Source organism: Schistocerca nitens, chromosome 7 (genome assembly GCF_023898315.1).
Source record: "Schistocerca nitens isolate TAMUIC-IGC-003100 chromosome 7, iqSchNite1.1, whole genome shotgun sequence".
NCBI classification, from domain to species: Eukaryota; Metazoa; Arthropoda; class Insecta; order Orthoptera; family Acrididae; genus Schistocerca; species Schistocerca nitens.
Window position 1 is genome coordinate 614,206,621 of NC_064620.1, and position 23,195 is coordinate 614,229,815.

General features: G+C 36.9%; 1 protein-coding gene across 1 annotated transcript in view; it reads right to left on the reverse strand.

The window, feature by feature from the left end:
• Positions 1–1,934, reverse strand: part of LOC126194692 (protein DEK-like) — a 40,198-nt gene extending 38,264 nt beyond the window's left edge. Inside the window, exons 1-3 of the mRNA XM_049932912.1 lie at positions 1,792–1,934; positions 869–1,085; positions 585–751 (exon numbers count right to left, since the gene is read on the reverse strand). Of these exons, the coding sequence (XP_049788869.1) occupies positions 585–751; positions 869–1,085; positions 1,792–1,869 (462 nt within the window). The 5' untranslated portion in view covers positions 1,870–1,934. The remainder of the gene's footprint in view (positions 1–584; positions 752–868; positions 1,086–1,791) is intronic.
• Positions 1,935–23,195: the final 21,261 nt, after the last annotated feature.

A 23,195-nucleotide genomic window follows, 5' to 3' on the forward strand; every position in this document is an offset into this window, starting at 1 on the left:
TGACAGCTAGGTGTTAACAGGAGAGTTACCACAACAAGCCAACCACAAAATGAGCTTTGCTGCTCTTTCTGCACTATCCACTATTGTTATTACAATCAGCTGCAGACAAATTATCTCGTTACTTTACTGTTGTGGTTTTTATATGTCATGTGGCATATTTCTCTGTGCTGGTTCATTACACCACACAACAGAATGCCCAAAGAAGCTGATGGCAGAAGAGCACGTAAGTCATCAGCCTTTGCCATCCTGCAAAGCAAATTCAGTAATCCAAGTTGATGGGCAATGAATTGCACACAGAACTGCAACAGCTATTGCTGCTGCAACTGATAACATTTCCACCTTTTATGCCCAACTGTCTATCATGTTTCCATTTTCCTTATGGGTAGTGCAGAAGAATCATACCTTACCCTAACTAATTCAAGATTTAGGCAAGTCGTGAGCAGAACACAAATGTACCCAAAGTTTGCCTCTAATTCTGTGAATACTTTTGGCCTAAATTCTCAGTAAAAGTATGAAATACCAATTATCAAAAAGATAACACATAGGAATAAATTAATGAAGGGTTTCAATCAAGTAACACAAACCTTGAGAAACGCCTCAGTTCTTGGTATTTCACCTAGGGGGGTTCCTTTGCCTTTTGGTATTTCAATTGCCTTCGTTTCTTTCGGCTCATTGAATTCTTCTGTGAATCTTTCCACCTTCTTCCTCTCTCTTGCACCTGATATTTCCAGGGGTTGATCCAGCAATGGAACTACAAAATAGATTATATTTCACCAAATAATACAGGGAAAGAGCCTGTACGAAGGATTCTGCACTATAAATACATTTCACTGCACAATAGTTCCATTAACACATTCTGTATTAATACCTTTTTCATCCCCCGACTTGTCGTTTTCTCCGTCAACATCCTCGTCATCCTCACCATCATCCTCCTCTTCTTCTTCTTCTTCACTTTCTTCCTTTTTCTTTACATCTTTTAATTTTGCCGCTCTCTTCTTCGGAGTTTCTGGTTTCTCTTTCGAGTCTTCTGAAACTTTTACTTCATTAGTATCTACCTTTTCTTCACTTTTCACACTCACATCATCCTGCAAATGAAGATGCAGAATGAAGTCAGCAAAGCACAGTGATCACTCAAGCAAACAGAATGAAAAAATTCTAAGACTATAAGGGAGTTCCCGATTTTTGAGGATAAGATATAGCTATTCCAATCATACAACATAACAGGGGTATTGTACTGACTAGAACAAGCACAGAAGTTACGGCGTACATACACACATCCCTGCAAAATTCCTGGTTAAACATACGTATAATGACAGGGTGCGCAGCACGGAAAAACTATTACGCAACACAAAGATTTAACACAATTTCAATTCTATTTCGACAGCAAAGCCCAGTTCTACTGAATGTTCACTGCACACAAGCCGCGTAAACCGGAGACGAGTCAAACACACTTACAGCCTGAGACCGTACTCTAACCTTAAACAGTACATAGAAACTAAAGCTACTTAAATTCAAATGTTCTTAACACGCAATAAAGGAAATTGAGTTCCTACATTACAATGGAAACCTATACAACGCAGAGAAGGTTATCTTAACACAGGAAATCACTTCCCGCGTTTTTGGATATAAACAATCCGTCCCCGCCTACGCCATATTAACAGGAACGAACTTTCAGCTCGAAATTAAACATCAAGCACTACAAGCAGATTGTACGCTTATATTTCTACAGCATAATTAATTATGCGTTTGCAATACCTACACAATCATATTTATCATGCAACTGTGACATACCTTCATATCTTCCGTTTTCGCGTTTTCTTTCTCGGCCGACATTTTCCAGCACACGCCGCTTTGCAATATGGCGGGCATCCGTTGTCTACACACCGGGCGCCAATCAAATCAAAGTATTCCTTTTCCCGCCGAAACTGGCAATTGGTTATGAAGAAAGAAAGACAGAGACCTAAGAACAGGTACAAATTTATGGGCTACGTAAACATGAAGGTTAACAGGGAGTTAAGGAAATCACTAATACAGCCTTCTAATATAAGATACTCTATTTACTGTTCTAGTTCAACGCGCGTTAATTGTCAAGTTTATTGAATAACATCTGATTAAAGATTGTCAATTACAAGTGAATAATTCTACTTCAGTTTAGGTCTACAACAGTTTGAAAAAAGGTTTCCACATTACTCGGCGATAGTTATTCATATAATTAGTTATCTAGAGAAATCCACTTATAAACCAAAAGCAAACGAGTACAAGCATAAACTGAGCAAATGAGGACTACATTTTTAAAAAAAATAATAAATATTTAAACAAGATAAAGGATAGGACGACAAACTAGACACATAAAAAATTGAGAAAAAGAATTATTCTAGTACAACGCACGTCAACGACGTGGTTTCTAAATGTGAAACTAGATCGTGGATGGGACTAATACCTAGTCAGGGACGTCAGCTGGATTTTGAGGTGCACCTTGAAAGCAAATTTTTCGTCAACTAGATGAGCTAGTTGCCGTACATTTGAGTTATCTTTATGAACAGTCGACGAGCCCAGGGATATTGTCTGCAACACTGATGTATACGCTGTAGTGACACAAATATCCACAAACTGACAAAAGCAACTGACATCTAATCATAGACAAATTTGAAAAACTACATTACATCAGAATAACGGACTGAAACATCTTTCTGAGGACAACTATTAAACAACAGCTCTGTTTTGTTTGCGTATAGACTACTCTGCCGAGAACGCAATACCCTATATGTACTCACGAAATCATTTCTAGTGAAACAAAACAATAAATAAATTAACCCCTTAGAATTTTCTGTGATCTTGTCATGGCCATTGATTTCGTGTTTTATAAAGTTCTCCTAGGAAAACTAAAATAGTATGGCATTAAATGCCTTCTTCTTGTCTGGGAAAGTCATATCTTAACAACAGAAAACAGAGGGTCACCTCAGGAAATGAAACTACAGAAATAAGATTAAATTGAGACAGGAGGGACGTTAATTATGGTGCACCACAAGATTCCGTGTTTAGCCCACTCCTCTCGTGCTCTATAAAATGACACTGAAGCAATCTTCAAAAACTGTACAGTTTGTTGGGGATACATATGTTAGTTTGGCCACCACAGCCTGGAGAACAATACAACAGATTAACAAGCGGTTCACAATCAAAAGCTTATCTCTTAATGCTACAAAAAATCATATTAGGCAATTTGAAAAAAAATTAATGTCTTACAGTGCCAGAAATAAATATCAATGGATGTACATTGGATGGGCTACATGTGTGAAGATCCTAGACACCCATGTCGATAGTGAACTGTGGTTGCACTGCATTATGGGTCTCTTAACTGAAGATGTCAGTTCTGCTTGCTTGGCAACAGAAATTCCTCTCACTGTGTGTACGTTACAGCTAAAGATGAAGAATGCATTAATTCAACCACACTTTTCCTCAGGAATGTTGTGTAAAGTTGATAACCAATCATCTGCCAGAAACCACCACAGGAATCCAGAAATACTTATGTATACATCCCAATACATAGGCTATACTTCCTAACGGTATTTGTGGACAGTAATAAGAGTGTTTTCAGGATGAACTCAACAATTCATAACCACAATAAAAGAAGTAGAAATAATTTCCATTCAGACAACACAGTCCCCTCCAGGTTTCAGAATAAGTTTTACATCTAGTGCAAAAACGGATTGCCAGTAGACATAAGACTGGAAATTGAAAATTTTCAATTTTTTAAAAATAAGTAGCTACACTTTCTAGAATTTGCCACAATACTCTAACTCAGGTACGTATATTTTGCGTAACTCTAATTTTGGTCTGAGAAAGGTACTGTATTTCCTGTATATCAGTGATGTGTGGTGACCATTCAGATAGCTGCAGCACTGAATATTCAAATTATATTATTATACTATTAATTATGTTATTATACATTAATTCAAATTATATTATTAATTAATTAATTAATTCGTAATTTTAATGTTATAATTTTAAGAAAACAGTAGTAAATCAAGGGACAGACTCAGCTTGATAACACATACAATGGGTAATATTTTACATTAAAAAACCAATATTAAAGATTGAAATCACAGCTAGTGATAGTTAATGTTAAAATAACGGACACTGAAATAGTTAGAGCTAATATCAATCTGTGTTACTACAAGAAAACTTGTATATGAAGTAACCATTTTCTGGCCTTAAAACCACCTTTGACAATAATGAATTAAGGATAGGTTCTCCTTTTTGCAAGTACACTAATTTGTTTTCACACCCATACTTGTTTCACCACAGATGTGACATCCTCAGTGGGTTTTTTCTTTTATTTTACATTTCAAGTGTGTGTCTTGTGGCTGCCAATCAAAATCTACCACAGGTCTAAATTAGTACAGCATACCATTTTGCTACTCCTGAGCTATGAAAAGTTTGTTTTTGTGTGCCAACATGCTTTTGTGTAGTTGAGTTGTAGCTTTCCTCCTGCTCATTTCTGAATACTGCGTCTTGCTAGGTTACTGTGACTTGGACACATCTTGACACTTTGGTAGATCATCTCATCACAAAATTGAAATTCCATTCTTCTCTCCTGGGAAGCAAATTTCTTAAGCACCTCTTTAAATAAATGTTCCTTCTTTCTGAATTCTTCTAGTAGGTGAGCTTTAATTGAAGTAATTCCAAGATGAGATAGTCTCTCTTTGCCAGTAGAATTTTGAGAGTAGCTTTTGAATTTCTTTGCTACTGAAAACAATTTTTCTACCGAAGATTTATTCCAGGAACTCTATGCAGTAATGTTATTAACATATTAAACTGGTGAAAACTTTTATCAAGCACTGAATTGATGCCCTGTAGTTCTGCAAGTTCACCTATAGTTTTATGTCTAAATTCTTCAACACTGTACATTAGTCGGCTCATTTTTCAGTCAAATGGTATCAAAGAACTTTCAGTATCCATTTAATGGACTTTGGAAGCTGTTTTCAAGGAACTGTTTAGATTATTATCCAGTTTCATTATGTGACAAAAAATTTTAGTTTAGAATAATATTCAAATCTTCAATCCAAGTGGCCATCAAGTTATCACACACTTTACAACAGATACATTTATAGTTGATATTTAACCGACTTGAGACATAGATTCTTGGAAAACTTGTTCACAGCCATCAGATACAAGCAAGTTTATCACTTTTTTTCTCTCATACTACAAAATATCATTTCCTTGTTCCTATACGATGTTGTATAATGTATCGTGGAAAGTAAATATTTTGTCAAATATGGTCAAGAGAAAACCAAATTTCAAATCTTCTAAAAGTGCCAAAGAGCCATTAAATGTTGCTAAAATATCTGAATAAACGTCTAGAGGATGTTCTAGCATGACACTATACAAATCACAAAGTTAAGGTATTTTCCTGGACACGTTCATCACTGATCTTGATGTATTGGAACAATGTGTAGAACACAATGTTGCAAAAACTTATTCAACAATGTAAAATATTTAGGAGACCCTGAAAAAAGCTTCAGTCCATTAAGCAAATTAAAAAAGTTTTACACTCCAGTATTTGGCTGCTGCTTTGACACAAAACTAAATTGGTATTTGAACACAAGTGAAAAAATATGGTTTCAGAATGTGTAACTTTGATAAATGCTTGAACCTCATTCAGAATTGTCGCCATAATCACTGCACCGTCAAATGTTGGTGCAATCAATTTTTCGTTTCTTCCAAATTCTTATTAAGTGTCAGATAAGGCCTATAGTAACATAGGTATGTTTTTCAATATGTATATTACTGAACCCAAAAATCGTTCTTTTACCTCTCCTTCATATACCTAACCGAGGATAATAGAAAACTGTTCTTCATTTGCCACATCTGGTAGCTGCATATGTCTTAGAAAACTCCTCCCCCAGCTGCAGTATGAAGTCTCTGCGTTTCAACTTTTACATCTTTAGAGCATTGTACAATACCCAGGCATTTATCCCAACCAAATCCAGGAAGTTGTAAAACGTATGAACAGGCCAACGACTTGATTGCGCTTTGACACAGTATTTTTGAGCCATTTGGTCAACCACATTTAAATCCGTTATAAAATGTAACTGTATATGGTTTCTTTTTCAAACTACCTTCATTTTTAACATAAGGATGCATAGTGCTGAGAATCAAGACATTCTTGTTGCTGTTTCCTGGTAAATTGTCAGTGTGGTATCATTTTTCTTCAACAGTACTGTGCTGTATAACATTTCTTTTGCCCTCTTGATAAAGACTGGAATTTCCCTGCAAGATCGATTTACGTGCCCTTTAGATTGTACCATTTCTTCTGAGGTTTCAGAGAGAGCCAAGGAGATGAAAAAATTGTTCCATATGACATTTCTTCCTTTATTGAGACAAGGTTGCGTCAATTTTTCCCAACAACATCGCCAAGACCCTCATCACTTGGCATACTATCATCCTCTCCTAGATAAGGGAAAGCATTCACAGTACATTTGTAGTCTTTTTCTACTGTCATACAATACTTTTGCCCGTATTTGTCTGGTTTTGAGGCCGTGAACCCAGTGAATCTCCAGAGGCACTTTGAAGGAAAAAGCGGTTCATCAATTGTTTTATATGGAACTGGTATGTGGCTACACTGTGAATTCGCAATGAACTCATATCAGATTCCTGATATCAAAGCAAACTTGTCTTCTTTCAGTCATTCTTATCTTGTGGATCTAATGTCTAATCTGAGATAATGCAGTATCTCTCTGAATGTGTCTCATGAGCCATTGTTGACTTCACAAAAATATTTTCCCACTTCATTGACCACAATCTGCCTAGTTCTGAGCTCTTTGCTCCTACAGCACCACAGACATACAACATAGATACACAAGCCTCCAGTCCCTCAACGTTCATAGTCCAATCATCTGAACCCAGTACTCGACATACCTCAGTCCCAGTGCATTTTACAGCGTGTCTCAAAATTTTGTCCATTATCATAAGATGCCAAGCACTGTAGCAAATCTCATTCACGTTTCTTTTGCACGCAGAGATGGTCCTGCATGGTCTTATAAAACATTTTGTTATCCATATCCGTCAGCTGAATAGTTACCTATAACTCTCACTTCCCAGGTCGTTCCATTTCGTGCTACGCTATCTCTACCTGAAGGGAACTGAAATAGTCCACAACCTTGATCATTTCGTAGTCCATGACACCCAGGGCCATGAGTTGACCTAACCTTTTTGGCAGCTGTTCCTGTAATCGTAGTAATTAGTATTATGACATATATTGGCATTCAATGTATTGTGGAATATTGTAACTAAAGGACATGTTTATAAGTGTAATGTAAGACTTTTAAAAACTCAAGGAAGCAACAATGTATAAACATAATTGTTGCAATTGAAATTGTTGTCTCTGCAGCATATATGTAAACAATAATTATTATAAAAACAAAATGCATAGCTTCCTCATCGGTATTCAGTAGAACATCCTGAAGAGTAACATCATCTTTTGATGAAGAATCTTGAACTAAAGGTGGTGGTAATTCTTCCTCAGATGCAACTCCAGCAGCTCGCCCTCACATTCAGGATCCAAAATCTCATTTAGCGCATTTATAATGTTCTCTTCTGTTCATAGAAGTTTGCCCATAATAAATTTGTATGTTGCAAGCACTATTTACAGTTTTACACAGTCAGAATGCAATACTAAACCCATATTTGATTAAACAAAGCACTGGATGTGCAACACTTGCATGGTCAGACATGTTTCAACCTGCTCTTCTTCTCTCCTCCTGGAAAATTGCAACATCATCAGCAAGAGAGAAATAAGGGAGTTTTGCGATTGTTGACCAAACACAATATAACAATAAGCATGAAGCTACACGAAAAATGTGATTGTTAGAGCGCCTGTAGCAGAGGGATCACAGCTGACCCATCCATGGTGCTAGGTCAATCTTCATATTTCTCTTTTAAGGTTTCCCCATTAAATGTAAAATTAAGTGTAGTTGCTAATTATCTTATTTCTTAAAAATTCACAGAAATTCAACTCTCTAGGCAATAATGCAAGTGAGTGACAAATGAAAGAGTTCTGGTGTTCTAGTGTTAAAGTATGTTTTTACAGTTAATGTCAGTGAAGCCCTGCTACAGTTGTTTCCCCTGACCCCAGTCCACTGCTGTGACACCTGACAGTGGTCTTTTTAAAGTTACATAAACGCTTTGTTTAAAATATTGAATGAAAACAGTAGCTGATTAGGCAGGAGGAGGCTCTGTGACTCCTAATACACACATATAAAGTATTATCATAACTAATTCGTGCTGATTAGCCTAGTCATTCTTTGTTGTTACTATACTTTACTTAAAAAGCCAGCAGTGGTTGCTTCTGTCTGTTAATGTGTAATACGACATATGTCACAACCCTGAAAGCTCCTTCATGGTATGGAACATGATGTGTGAATGAATGAATGAAAAGTGTCACACTCTCTCCCCTTTTAAACCTTAGATAGGTGCATGCTGTGGAAGTCCACTTATGGGCATTGGGGATCATTTATGTCATCATGTACAATATGTCCTTTGGTGCTTTCAGTAATGATAAACTTCGCTGTATGGTCTTTGAAATATTCTTCCAGGATAAGGGAAACAAATAAGTTATTTCGAAAACTACAAACATGAATGGTTTTATTGAATGCAGTTGAAAATAACAGTAACACAACCGTAATATAGTGAATTTGTATTAAAACTGATAATACAGTTCATTCTAAATCATCAATACATTCTCGATATACTATGTTTTCATGAGCTTTGCAAGTAAAGGATTTGCATCTTGAACATTTCTGTGAAGGTTTTTTGTCATCTTTTCTGGGGCACATTTTGCACCTCCCACTAAAAGGTCCAGGAGTATCAGCACCAACTCCTGACAGTTTTATATCTTCTCCCAAATGTATTTTTTTCTTAAGGGCTTGGGAATATTATCTACTGTAATAATAATAATCACATGTGACGAGGGGCTCCCGTCGGGTAGACTGCTCGCCTGGCGCAAGTCTTTCGATTTGACGCCACTTCGGCGACTTGTGCGTCGATGGGGATGAAATGGTGATGATTAGGACAACACAACACCCAGTCCCTGAGCGGAGAAAACCTCCGACCCAGCCGGGAATCGAACCCGGGCCCTTAGGATTGACAGCCTGTCGTGCTGCCCACTCAGCTACCGGGGGCGGACATTATCTACTGTATACACAGCCACATTCTTGTGTGCTTTTCAACCAACGAGTCTCAATTTCCTTTGGTATTCCGTAATAGCAGGTAATCAGTTTTTGGGCCAATGTTATACAGCAAATGCGTATTTATACCTACTACATTTAGAAAACGGAAAAATTTGGCTAGTGGCCACCGTCTTCCTTGTCTACCAACACTAAAATTTGCACGCAACTGATCGCATGTATAAACCCCACTTTTGGATTGGTTACAAAACGCTTTCACACCAGTTCATATGTCAATGGCAGCATCATGATGCATTGTTGATAATAATATTACCACTCTATTTTCGGCAATAACGTACGATACCAAAGTCTCATCTTTAGTGAATCCAAAAACACTGCTATTCAGTGTTTTATGCTTAGTAGGCTGAAATTATGGCGGAATTTCACGCTTATTTTCTCGTAGGGTACCCACAACTGTTAACACTTTCATAAGGAGTATCTGAGCGAGTTGGTGACTCGTATATCAGTTGTCACAAGTTATAGTCCTGTTGATACCCACAACAGGTTCAATCAACCTGGTCAAAATCGATAATACAGCGTTGTCCTGACGAAACGGTCCCTCTGGATGTGTGCGCCTACATATATTTTAAAGTTGGGCAAATAATTCATTCTGGCATCTACTAATGTGAAAACATTTGCTCCTGAAAGGTATAAGCTGTTTGTTTATTTACAGTATTTACTTGGGCTGAATTCATTTTTACAATTATTATTTAGACCACTGCTAAAGTTCCTCACAGGTGCTAATTTATCATGTTCACTCCTAGTTTCACAGGTGCGAATGTCATTAAATCTGATAACCCTACGTAAAAACAAAAATCATCTGCATGACATTGCAACAGTAAAGACTTCTATGTCTTCCTATAAACCCTCATTATTCACATGAGAGACTTTGTGAAGCCCAACCAAAAAGAGTAACCTCAAAAACAATAGTAGTTCTTCTCTTGTCATATGTTTGGCATCCCACTCACTGGAATACTTATTTTTTTACCTACTCTTTGTATACATTGGTGCAATTTACAGCTGATATCACTATTTTTTTTCCAACTCTTTGTATACATTGGTGCAATTTACAGCTGATATCACTATATGTTCATCAAATAAAATAGAAAATGAATAAATGATACACACTACACTTTTGGAGTACGCCTTTCTTCTAGATAAATAGGTTATGAGACTATGTTTCTGAGTTTCGATGGTTCCAGCTGGTATTTCCTTTTTCCCTTTCATAGACTTGTCTTTGCATACAAAAAATCTGCCCTCCAAGCACTCTACCCACTTCCTTCTTGTTCTGTGTCAGAAGCATGCTTGCTTTCCTGCTCATAGTCCTCATCTTCTATATCTGTTCCTCCTACATGTACATCTGCTTCATCCCTCTCCACCTACGAAATTTCTCCCATATTTCTTTGGCTGTGCAGAATGCAGCCATCAGAAAACATAATGACTGGGATTCATACATTGGCAAAAGTGATAATGAAGCACCTGCAAGGTTGTCAATTTGACTAAATATAAATAAAGGATTGAAAAATAATGATAGTATTTATTGCATTGTACTTCATTAATAAGTATATCATTTATATCAATATTCCTAGAGAAATTCAGTTCAAAAAAGCAGGTTACCTCCATATCAACTGATGCATTCCAAGGAGCATAGGGTAAGAAATGTCTTGCATGGCTCACAACAATTAGATGGTGACTGGCAGGGTGATGGAAATACACTAATGGCTTACTGAAGTGAAGAGTGGAAAGGTGCTGAAAATGTTAACAATGGTACATGGCACATGACAGGCTGTACAAATTGGATCATGCACATGGACAGAAATGATGATACATGCTCAGTAAAAGGTTAATATTCTTTGATATAATGAACAGGAAAAATCAGCCATGGACTTTTCAAACAATTATCATGGTATTTGTCTTATTCTGCACAGGGAAACAACAGAAAAAACCAAATCCTAGACATTGCAAAATAAATGAATGTATTTGCAATGGTTGGCAACATCTATATTGGATGATTTGCTGCTTTTTTCTTTGGTTTATTTTGTAATTATCACAGAATAAAATAACAGTTTCATTGTCTGTGCTCTTGACATTACTGTGTATTTGAATATAACTCATCACTAAATCAACTTTATACTCTGTTGAAAGGGTTGAATGGAGTCAACATTCCAATAATTTATGAGCACCAGAAATAATTTAGTAGAAGAGATTAATGAAGTACCCACATCAAAAGAATTGAAAATTTATTTATTGAACTATCTGATTCTGTCTAAGATTGCTTTGGATGAACATTCACTGGTTAATTTTGATATGTTGACTGGTATAGTGAACTACAATGACTGAAAATCTGCCATTAAAATTTACCTACAGCATGAGACATTGCGAGAAACAATCGCTGGTACTGATAATGATCCAAAGAATGTACTGGAAACCTTATCCACATAAAAAACTATGTCGAGCAACAACTGCTAAAGAAACACAGCAAAATTAACAATCATCATTTGAGAGAATACTTTATCTAATTTAATTGGATTGCTACAGTACATGAAGAATCTACAACTGATCTTAGTGAAAGCTCTGGAAATGTATTTAACGAAAATTATGCAACTTGCCCAACAAATTGAGAAGTATTGAGAAGAAAATAGACAATGATTTGTCTGCGTTGATCATGCTAAGTGTACTTCCAGCAAGTTTCCAATCTTCATTATGAATGTGGGGAATGAAGATGTCACTATTAGTGGTAATTAACTAGTCATTGGTTAATCCAAGAAAGAACAGAAACACCAGTTTTCCGAGACAAATAAAACCACAGGTTTCGCACTGTCAGCTGGTAAGCACACCAAAACTGTAAACATTAGTTGCAATTATCTAAATTCCAAGTCGATAAAATGCTACAAACATCAGAAAATTCGTCATTAGTCGAATAAGTGCAGAACTAGAAAGAAACCAAACAAACAGAATTCAGATAATCCCTTATAAAGCTGAAAATGACAATGTTTGATGGCTCTTATTGCATCCTCATGTCAAAGTGATTGCTGCATGCACAGAGCACATAATGACTAAAGGAGAGATTCTCAACAGCTTAGAAGTTATAAAAATTACAAAAATTACAGTAGCAGATTGTAGCAGTATTGAGTAGGTTTGAAAGGGTAATGTTAATCTTTAAGTTCTAGTGGTGACAATAACAAACTGATAACAATTAACAAAGGTTTTATATGTTCCAGAATTTGGAATCTAGTGACTGACAATTAGTGAACCAATAAAATGTGGGTTATGCATATTTTTCAGTGATGTACAGGGTGCTATATTCTATAGGCAAGATGCAGTTACCCACATATAGCGACTGCAGCTCAGGTGGTATAATATTGAGCCCTGCTCGTGATGTAATAACATACTATTTTCTTTTTCTATCGTACTATTAAGATTTAACGATATAATTTAAGCACTAAGTCAATGAAATGAGCTGGAAGTCAGCGAATATGTACGCCCAGAATAATGTGAGCGGCATGTCTGTGTTTTGTTCTACATAAGAATGCACGCTCGTCTTTTCTTTCTCTTCTTCTTCTTTAACCACGCGCCTTTCTGACAGCATCTTACGCTATCAGGCTCCTAATTTCTTCCATTATGTTCAAATGAACTAAACTTGTATTCCTGTTATGAATACTTTATTCTTTCGATCCAGAGTTGTGCTAAGATTATTGTAATTTCCTAGTATTTCGCCGAAATACAGCACAATTCTTTGTTATGTTCAAAACTGTGAGAATTATTCACAAAATGCTAGATTTCAGTACAAAACATTATTTTGCTAAATGATAATTGCTTAATTTAAAATTTCTACTTTCATTTCGTAGTAGCAATCACAAATTCCCAATTTATGAATGTTATAGATTTTTTTTTACTACATTTTTTTCTTACGATGTCAACATGATACTCACGAGATTAAATTAAATCATTCTGAATCTCTCGTGAGGCGAGAAGCTAGTTAGATATTTCCTTGAGATTACAAAAATACAAATTAAACGCTTTCAGCATGCTACAAGTCTACTGAACTTTACTTCAAGCAACGAAAGGTAAAAAAGAGTAGAATAAACTAAGAAGTGAAGTGATCATCTTATGCATTCGATAGTATTGTGTGCATTTTCTGATAAAAATAATTTTTGTTTTGAAAACTAAAAAGTGGCATGTGTGAAATAATTCATTTACTTTTAGTTAATAATAAGAAGTGATACCTCTAATTAATCACATGTTGTGTGTGATATTTAAGTAATAAAAATAACCAGGCTCATGCTCATATTTAAAAATGAAAATCAATAATAATTGGGATACATTAAGTTGAAGAAATTCAGCTTGATAATCACAAAAATACTAATTTGTCTGAATTATGATAAGAACTTGAGATTTCGTCAATCTAGTATTTCAAGAGATAATTAGTTTGAAATATTTAATTAAATATTGAATTATTGCAAATATATGAATATACATATGCTTATTTTACATCCATTACAATTTATGCTAGCCAAAGCATAAATTACCATAATTCCATAATCATATCCACCCATATTTATAAAATACTGTGGTTAAAGCTTCAGTATAGTGGCTGGAATGTATCAGATGCATCAAGTCTGTCATCATGCAAAATCTGTAGAAATTCACAATATTCATTATAGGAAAGAAGATGTGACACCTGAATCGCATGGGTACAACTTTATTAATGCAAGAAATGGGTAATTGACTGTATTGGACAGCCATCAATTTAGGTCCATGTATTTATTGCACAAAAGGGAAACAGTCTCGACAAAAGTTTTTAAAAAACATCAAACAGAAGGCGTTCTACGGGTCGGAGCTTGGAATGTCAGATCCCTTAATCTGGCAGGTAGGTTAGAAAATTTAAAAAGGGAAATGGATAGGGTAAAGTTAGATATAGTGGGAATTAGTGAAGTTTGGTGGCAGAAAGAGTAAGACTTTTGGTCAGGTGAATACAGGGTTATAAATGCAAAACCAAATAGGGGTAATGCAGGAGTAGGTTAAATAATGAATAAAAAAATAGGAGTGTGGGTAAGCTACTACAAACAGCATAGTGAATGCATTATTGTGGCCAAGAGAGACACAAAGCAAAGCTACTACAGTAGTACAAGTTTATAAGTCAACTAGCTCTGCAGATGATGAAGAAATGTATGATGAGATAAAAGAAATTATTCAGGTAGTGAAGGGAGGCGAAAATTTGATAGTCATGGTTGACTGGAATTCGTCAGTAGGAAGAGGAAGAGAAGGAAACGTAGCAGGTGAATATGGATTGGGGCTAAGAAATGAAAGAGGAAGCCGCCTGGTAGAATTTTGCACAGAGCATAACATAACCATAGCTAACACTTGGTACAAGAATCATGAAAGAAGGTTGTATACATGGAAGAATCCTGGAGATACTAAAAGGTTTCAGATAGATTATACAATGGTAAGACAGAGATTTAGGAACCAGATTTTAAATTGTTAGACATTTCCAGGGGCAGATGTGGACTCTGACCACAATCTATTGGTTATGAACTGTAGATTAAAACTGAAGAAACTGCAAAAAGGTGGGAATTTAAGGAGATGGGACATGGATAAACTGACTAAACCAGAGGTTGTACAGAGTTTCAGGGAGAGCATAAGGGAACAATTGACAGGAATGGGGGAAACAAATACAGTAGAAGAAGAAGGGGTAGCTTTGAGAGATCAATTAGTGAAGGCAGCAGAGGATCAAGTAGGTAAAAAGACGACAGCTAGTAAAAATCCTTCGGTAACAGAGGAAATATTGAATTTAATTGATGAAAGGAGAAAATATAAAAATGCAGTAAATGAATCAGGGAAAAAGGAATACGAACGTTTCAAAAATGAGATTGACAGGAAGTTCAAAATGGCTCAACAGGGATGGCTAGAGGACAAATGTAAGGATGTAGAGGCTTATCTCACTAGGGGTAAGATAGATACTGCCTACAGGAAAATTAAAGAGACCTTTGGAGATAAGAGAACCACTTGTATGAATATCAAGAGCTCAGATGGAAACCCAGTTCTAATCAAAGAAGGGAAAGCAGAAAGGTGGAAGGAGTATATAGCGGTCTATACTAGAGTGATGTACTTGAGGTCAATATTATGGGAATGAAAGAGGATGTAGATGAAGATGAAATGGGAGATACGATACTGCGTGAAGAGTTTGATAGAGCAGTGAAAGACCTAAGTCGAAACAAGGCCCCAGGAATAGACAACATTCCATTAAAACTAATGACAGCCATGGGAGAGCCAGGCCTAACAAAACTCTACCATCTAGTGAGCAAGATGTATGAGACAGCGAAAAACCCTCAGACTTCAAGAAGAATATAATAATTCCAATCCCAAAGAAAGCAGGTGTTGACAGATGTGAAAATTACCAAACTATCAGTTTAATAACTCACAGCTGCAAATTACTAACGCGAATTCTTTACAGACGAATGGAAAAACTGGTAGAAGCCGACCTCGAACTTTTCCGTAGAAATGTTGGAACATGTGAGGCAATACTGACCCTACGACTTATCTTAGAAGAAAGATTAAGGAAGGGCAAACCTATGTTTCTAGCATTTGTAGACTGAGAGAAAGCTTTTGACAATGTTGACTGGAATACTCTCTTTCAAATTCTGAAGGAGGCAGGGGTAAAATACAGGGAGCGAAATGCTATTTACAATTTGTACAGAAATCAGATGGCTGTTATAAGAGTCGAGGGACATGAAAGGGAAGCAGTGGTTGGGAAGGGAGTGACACAGGTTTGTAGCCTCTCCCTGATGCTATTCAATCTGTATATTGAGCAAGCAGTAAAGGAAACAAAAGACAAGTTCGGAGTAAGTATTAAAATCCATGGAGAAGAAATAAAAACTTTGAGGTTCGCCGATGACATTGTAATTCTGTCAGAGACAGCAAAGGACTTGGAAGAGCAGTTGAACGGAATGGACAGTGTCTTGAAAGGATGATATAAGATGAACATCAACAAAAGCAAAATAAGGATAATGGAATGTATTCGAATTAAGTCGGGTGATGCTGAGGGAATTAGATTAGGAAATGAGACACTTAAAGTAGTAAAGGAGTTTTGCTATTTGGGGAGCAAAAAGACATGATGGTCGAAGTAGAGAGGGTATAAAATGTAGACTGGCAATGGCAAGAAAAACGTTTCTGAAGAAGAGAAATTTGTTAACATCGAGTATTGATTTAAGTGTCAGGAAGTCGTTTCTGAAAGTATTTGTATGGAGTGTAGCCATGTATGGAAGTGAAACATGGACGGTAAATAGTTTGGACAAGAAGAGAATAGAAGCTTTCGAAATGTGATGCTACAGAAGAATGCTGAAGATTAGATGGGTAGATCACATAACTAATGATGGGGTATTGAATAGAATTGGGGAGAAGAGGAGTTTGTGACACAACTTGACTAGAAGAAGGGATCGGTTGGTAGGACATGTTCTGAGGCATCAAGGGATCACCAATTTACTACTGGAGGGCTGCATAGAGGGTAAAAATCGTAGAGGGAGACCAAGAGATGAATACACTAAGCAGATTCAGAAGGATGTAGGCTGCAGTAGGTACTGGGAGATGAAGAATCTTGCACAGGATAGAGTAGCATGGAGAGCTGCATCAAACCAGTCTCAGGACTGAAGACCACAACAAAAACATATCAGAACCCTTACGGAATCCAAACTGTGACTTGGACAATATGTTATTTGCAGTCAGAGCTTAATGAGATGCTTGAACACAATTTTTCCAATCACTTTTTAAAAGCCAGCAAGAGTGAAATTGATCGATAGTTTGACAGTATCTCTTTATCCCTCTTCTTGTAAAGAGGCGTAACTTCACCATATTTTAGCCAGCTTGGAAATGTTCTGCTGATAAGAGATTGAGTACACAAATGACTTGAGATAAAACTCAACTCGCGTGGACACTGTTTGATTTACTTTGTTGATGTGTTATCTTAAACTCTAGAATACTTTGATTTTAAGGATTTTATGATAGATGCTACTTCTTTGGGAGATGTGAGTGTCACTTCCATTTTACTGAAGATATTTGTAAAGACTTGTCTCAGATAGTCCATTGCACAGTTCACAGAACCTGAAAACCCCAAGCTGTCAGTAACTGAAACAAAGTAATTATTTAAGAGGTTTGCGACATTACATGCACTTGTTACCAACGTCCTCTTTATTCTCAGAGCTATCTGTTCCTCTTCCTCTTTGGACCCACCTGTCTTTGTCTTCACTATATCCCTTATAGTTTTTAATTTGTTGTGAGACGTAACTATCTTTCTCTCATAATGGATTACTTGCTTCGATACTTTGCTGTCTTCTTTGTAATGCATTACAGTGCTAACATCAGAGCAGTTCTTTGATATTAGATACAGTTTCCTTTTCGTCCCACATGGTATCTTTATTCCTTCTGTAATCCACAGTTTATTACCGAGCGAGATGGCGCAGTGGTTAGCACACTGGACTCGCATTCGGGAGGATGACGGTTCAATCCTGTCTCCGGCCATCCTGATTTAGGTTTTCCGTGATTTCCCTAAATCGTTTCAGGCAAATGCCGGAATGGTTCCTTTGAAAGGGCAAGGCCGATTTCCTTCCCAATCCTTCCCTAACCCGAGCTTGCGCTCCGTCTCTAATGACCTCGTTGTCGACGGGACGTTAAACACTATGCACCACCACCACAGTTTATTTTTAGAATTCTTTTTGATTTGAGTTACATTTATGGGTAAACAATTTTCAAAAGACGAAATAACTTTATTAATGAGTGCTTTGTATTTCCCATTTGAGTCAGAAATATTGTAAACATCTATTCAACTTATGTCTTTGAGCAACCTCCTAAAATTGTCAATTATTGAGTGATTTATTACCATCTTGTACTCAGATTTAATAGATTTTTTATCCTGATAAGTTACAACATTGAAGACAACATGATACGTGTCGTAATCAGATAGCCCACTTACTACTGGTTTTATGATATGACTTTTATCAGTAGATTTTGCTACAAAGATATTATAATGGTAGCAAAGTTCACAGCTGGAATTAAACTGAATGACGGAGTTACTGACTGCAATAATTGTTCACTGACAATCCTTTTCTATAAATCCACATTAAAATCACCAGGAGCCACTATTCCCTTGTTTTTTACTGGATTTGGGACCACAGAGCTTTGAGATTTCTTTATGAAGAGGCTAAAGTTTCCTGAAGATGCCCTGTGTATACTTACTATTATAAAGGACTTATTATGAAACACTTCTTCTGTTCCACAAGCTTCTAAGTGCTGCTCTGAGCAAAATTTATTAACATCAGTATTCTTGAAATTAAAATAGTTTCTGACAAATGTGGCAACACCCCCTTTCTCCATATTTTCTCAACAGAAATAAGAAGCTAACTCGAATCCTGTAATATTTAACATATTTAGTATGACATGGGTCAATGGTGGTCTGAATACACGCAGTAAGTTAAATTATGTCAGTATATTTACAATGAAATACATTATAAGAAGTGTCCCATATATTTTTACACTTCTAATGAAAACACTACTTTGTTTGGAGCTATGATGTAAAGTTGTACATTGATGTCAGAGAGTACTATATTGTTCTACTGATCCGCTTCATTATTTTCTGACACAAATAAAAACTGATACTGGACATTTAAGTTGTTATGAGATGATAAGGCGAACCAAATGAATTAATGTGATGATATATAACTCTATATCTATTAGAAGTACATGACAATATTACGAAAAGGATAGATTGTTACTCACTATGTTTAATCACAAAAATCACTGCAAAAGTCCTGCTAAACACGTAAGCTTTCAGCTAAAAGTCCTTCTTCTAAAGCAGACAACACAAACACATTCACACAACCACAGAGCTCACACAGATATGAAAACTGTCCCTGGCTACTGAGGCCATATATAAGAAGGTAAAAGGGAAAATACAGGAAAAAAGAGAAACAAAAGGAAAGACACAGAGTAAAGTAATTGATTAGAGGATAGATAATAAGTTAGGAAAACAGCACTGGACGTGGGATGGAGGAAAATCCATTAGGCAAAATTAAACAGTGGAAAATCCAGGATGAAACAATGACAATATTACGAAAATGATAAATTGCTACTCATCATAAGGAGGAGACATTGAGATGCAAATAGCCACAACAGAAAAGGTGCTAAACATGTGAGCTTCTGGCAAAAAAGCTTCTCCTAAAGTAGATAACACATGCACATTCATGCAAGCATGCATATCTCTCTCTCTCTCTCTCTCTCTCTCACACACACACACACACACACATACACACCACAGATGTAACTACTTTCTTTGGCCATCAGATTGTGTGTGAGTTGTACTTGCATAAATGTATGTGTGTTGTCTACTATAGACGAAGCCTTTTGGCCAGAAGCTCAGACATTTAGTACTCTTTTATACTGTTCCTCTTGAGACGTGGTGCCTTATATCGCTCCTGTCTAGAGCCTGTGTATTGGGAGAATGCCTCATGCGTGCACAGTGATAGATGGTCTGAAGCGGGTTCAGTTGAGTACATAGCTCTAATTTTCATCTGATAGAGGACGGTAGCGGACAGGACTAAAAAGAAAGAACTACAATGCAGTTAAGAATTTCGACCGTCAGAGTCCAGTAGTTCTCAGAGACATTTAAAAGACAGGTCCAGAGAATGTTCTCGTTATGTATATTTCTTGAAGGCTTTTTTGTTTATTTATGTTTGTACAGTTTTATATGCTTTTAGTAGTGTGAATGATGCGTGAATGTGGTCTAAATTAATTATATAGATGATTGTTCTACTGATGAATGCTGTACGAACTACATGAGAAAGTTTTAAGACAGTGAGAATGCAGATGATGGGGATTTTTGTAAGTAAGTAAGTTTATGGTAAAAGGAAAGCCAATTCGAGTGCAAATGAAAATAGTTAATAATGTAAAATATAAACAAAATATCAGAATGTTAAATATTTTTTGGGGAAAAACTACAATACAAAAGCGTGTTATTTGTTGATTGGTTAGTCAAGAAAAGCGCGGACTAACGCGGGAAGATAATGTTTTTCTGTTGGCGTTAAAAAATATTGACCAACCAGAACGGAGTATTCTTCGCACGTCTTTTCTCTTGGAGATATAGAATGCTGACAGCATTCTAAGGAGTCCTTTCAATGATACGGTCGTGTGTAGTATGAGCTCTGAAGGAAGTTGTAATTTGCCGGTTTTAATTCTGATACATGTTTCAAAAGTATTTTAAAGTGAATGCATATTTATTCCGGTGTGTTTTTTTAGAAAGTACGGATTTTTTAAGTAATTTTGTGTATGAGAAAAGTAATTCCACGTGGCATATTAAGCAGATCGGTGATTAAAAACTTGAGTGCATTAGGCACCGATAAACTTAATAGTATGGCGAGCATTTTCATTTAAGAATAATCCGTGCGTAGTACCTGTTCATATTTCGGGAAATTTCCTATCATAAACGTGCAAACGTGAATGAAACGGTTTGTGCATGACTTTGTTAGGATTATCACAGGCTTAGAAATGAATGCATACATTATCAAGGTTCAGAATCCACCAAAGTTTTGCCAGTATTTTCACCTTTCATTCAAAATTTAGACCTTTTAACGATTCTTGGAATAGTTACGTTGTATGCAGCCTGGTAAGAGTTGCAGTACAGTAGGTTTCTGCTCAGTTTTTCCTACTGGCGATCTGCTGCAACGAGTTCGCAGGTAGGTACAGGTAAAGGACGAAAGAAACTGCTCCGCCACACATGGTGCATCGGTGCCGGGAAAACAGTTAAAAAGCCGTAGAACATTGAATCCATGGTTGAGAGAAATTATGTGAAAGACCGTATAGTGAGCGATAATGAAAAATTTAGTAAATCAGTACACGTAGAATTTTGAACGGAACCCACGTCGCGTCGCCGGAGAGACTGACAAGAAAGAAGATGTTAAACAGTCAACATAACGAGGGTGCATCGAAGCAGCAGACGGCGTCATAGTGGTATCAACGAGCACCAGTATGGCAGGGCAGCTCTGCCAACTTACACGACGAACTGGGACCCTGAAACTAAGTTTGTTACATTTGTTAAGTGTGTGTGCTGAAAGACTGAGTAACATGGAAAGTGATAGAGATTTTGTAAATACGATAAAAGAGGAAGAGCTCTCATTCAGTGTAAGTGCTTCACAAACTTGCACACTAGAACAGAGGGAAGGAGTACATGTTAAAGAAAAAGAGGAGGTTTTGACGATATTACTGTGTTATTTACAGACAGTAGAGTCGAATCCGCTTCGAGGATGTCAGTTATTGTAAGTAGTGGGGATAATATAAATCCTGAAAGTGACATTAAGCATGAAATCGGTAACAACCAATTGAGTGATGACAGTGTTGGTAGCGTTACTGAATCAAATGCCTTGAAAAAGTTGCTATTGGAAACAACAAATGCAGAGGTCAAAGTAGTGGTGGTAGAGTCTATATGTGTAAATGATCACAAATTGATAGACAGTAAAATCGGTTCTGAATATGCCAAATGTATGAATGAAGTAAAAAGTGTGTCTGACCAAGTGGGTGTGTCTGTAGAAAATGTTCTTCAGCTAACTAACCATGCAGAAGAGTTTGAAAATCAGTTGGATGAGCATAGCAATAGATTACATCAAGTTGAAACTAGCTTCAGACATGGAATTGACAGTAGTGGTTGTAGTTTTGTGGTAGAATCGTCTGAAATATCATATGTCACTAACAGGCAGTTTTTACGTTTTTATACGACAGGAAATGTACATCCAAAACAATTTTGGAATGATTTTGAAGGTGTTCTAGCTAGTTTGTGATTAGACAGACAAAAAAATAGGGTTTATTACATCCAAATTCTTGAGAGAGACTAGAAGTTGGGGAGGGGGGGGGGCTATCACTACTGAACAGTACGATACACTAGATTAATTTTAAGAGGCGTTTTCTAAAGAATATTGGTACAAGCAAAAACAAATGGATTTGTTAAGTAGCTTCTGGGCGGGGGAAAAGTTTAATCCCAGGAAGGAAAGCGTAAGAAAGTTCGCGTTAAAATGGATGACAAGTTTGTCAGATTTAAATGATAAAGTCGAGGTAGAACAAATTGTTATGGGCCTGGAAGGTAAACTGCCCATGAACTGGCGAAACAAAATTATTACAGCTCTGAGGGACGACGATCATAAATTCATTAGTTATTTGGAGAGAGTTGAGAAGTTGTTGCATAAGGAGGAGCATGCAAATCGCAATATCAGACCACCAAAGAATGCAGAACCGCAACAGAATGTAAACGTTAACAGAATTGGAGTGTACCATGGAAACTGCAGGAGCAGAGGTGCCGGGGGTTGGTGCTATCCAGCAAAAGACAGGCGAAATAATGGGGAGCAGGTGCGAGAGGATGATGATGCGCCAAAGCGACAGCAAATGATGGTAAACTTAACAAGGGAACCTCCCCTTTGCACCCCCCTCAGATTTAGTTATAAGTTGGCACAGTGGATAGGCCTTGAAAAACTGAACACAGATCAATAGAGAAAACAGGAAGAACAAGATAGGCAACATCAAGGATGACGTGAGTCCACAAGCGCCATGGTCTCGTGGTTAGCGTGAGCAGTTGTGGAACGAGAGGTCCTTGGTTCCAGTCTTCCCTCGAGTGAAAAGTTTACTTTCTTTATTTTTGCGAAGTTATGATCTGTCCGTTCGTTCATTGACGTCTCTGTTCACTGTAAGTTTAGGGTCTGTGTTTTGCGACCGTACCGCAAAACCGTGCAATTAGTAGACGAAAGGACATGCCTCTCCAATGGGAACCGAAAATATTTGATCGTAAGGTCATAGGTCAACCGATTCCTCAACAAGAAAACACGACACAGGTGACGGCATGTCCGTCACATGACAGGATTGTGTTGTCGACCCACCTAACTTGTACAGTTCGCGAATGGGTAAAAAGATTCTTCTACCTTGCCCGATTTAGATTTTCTTGTG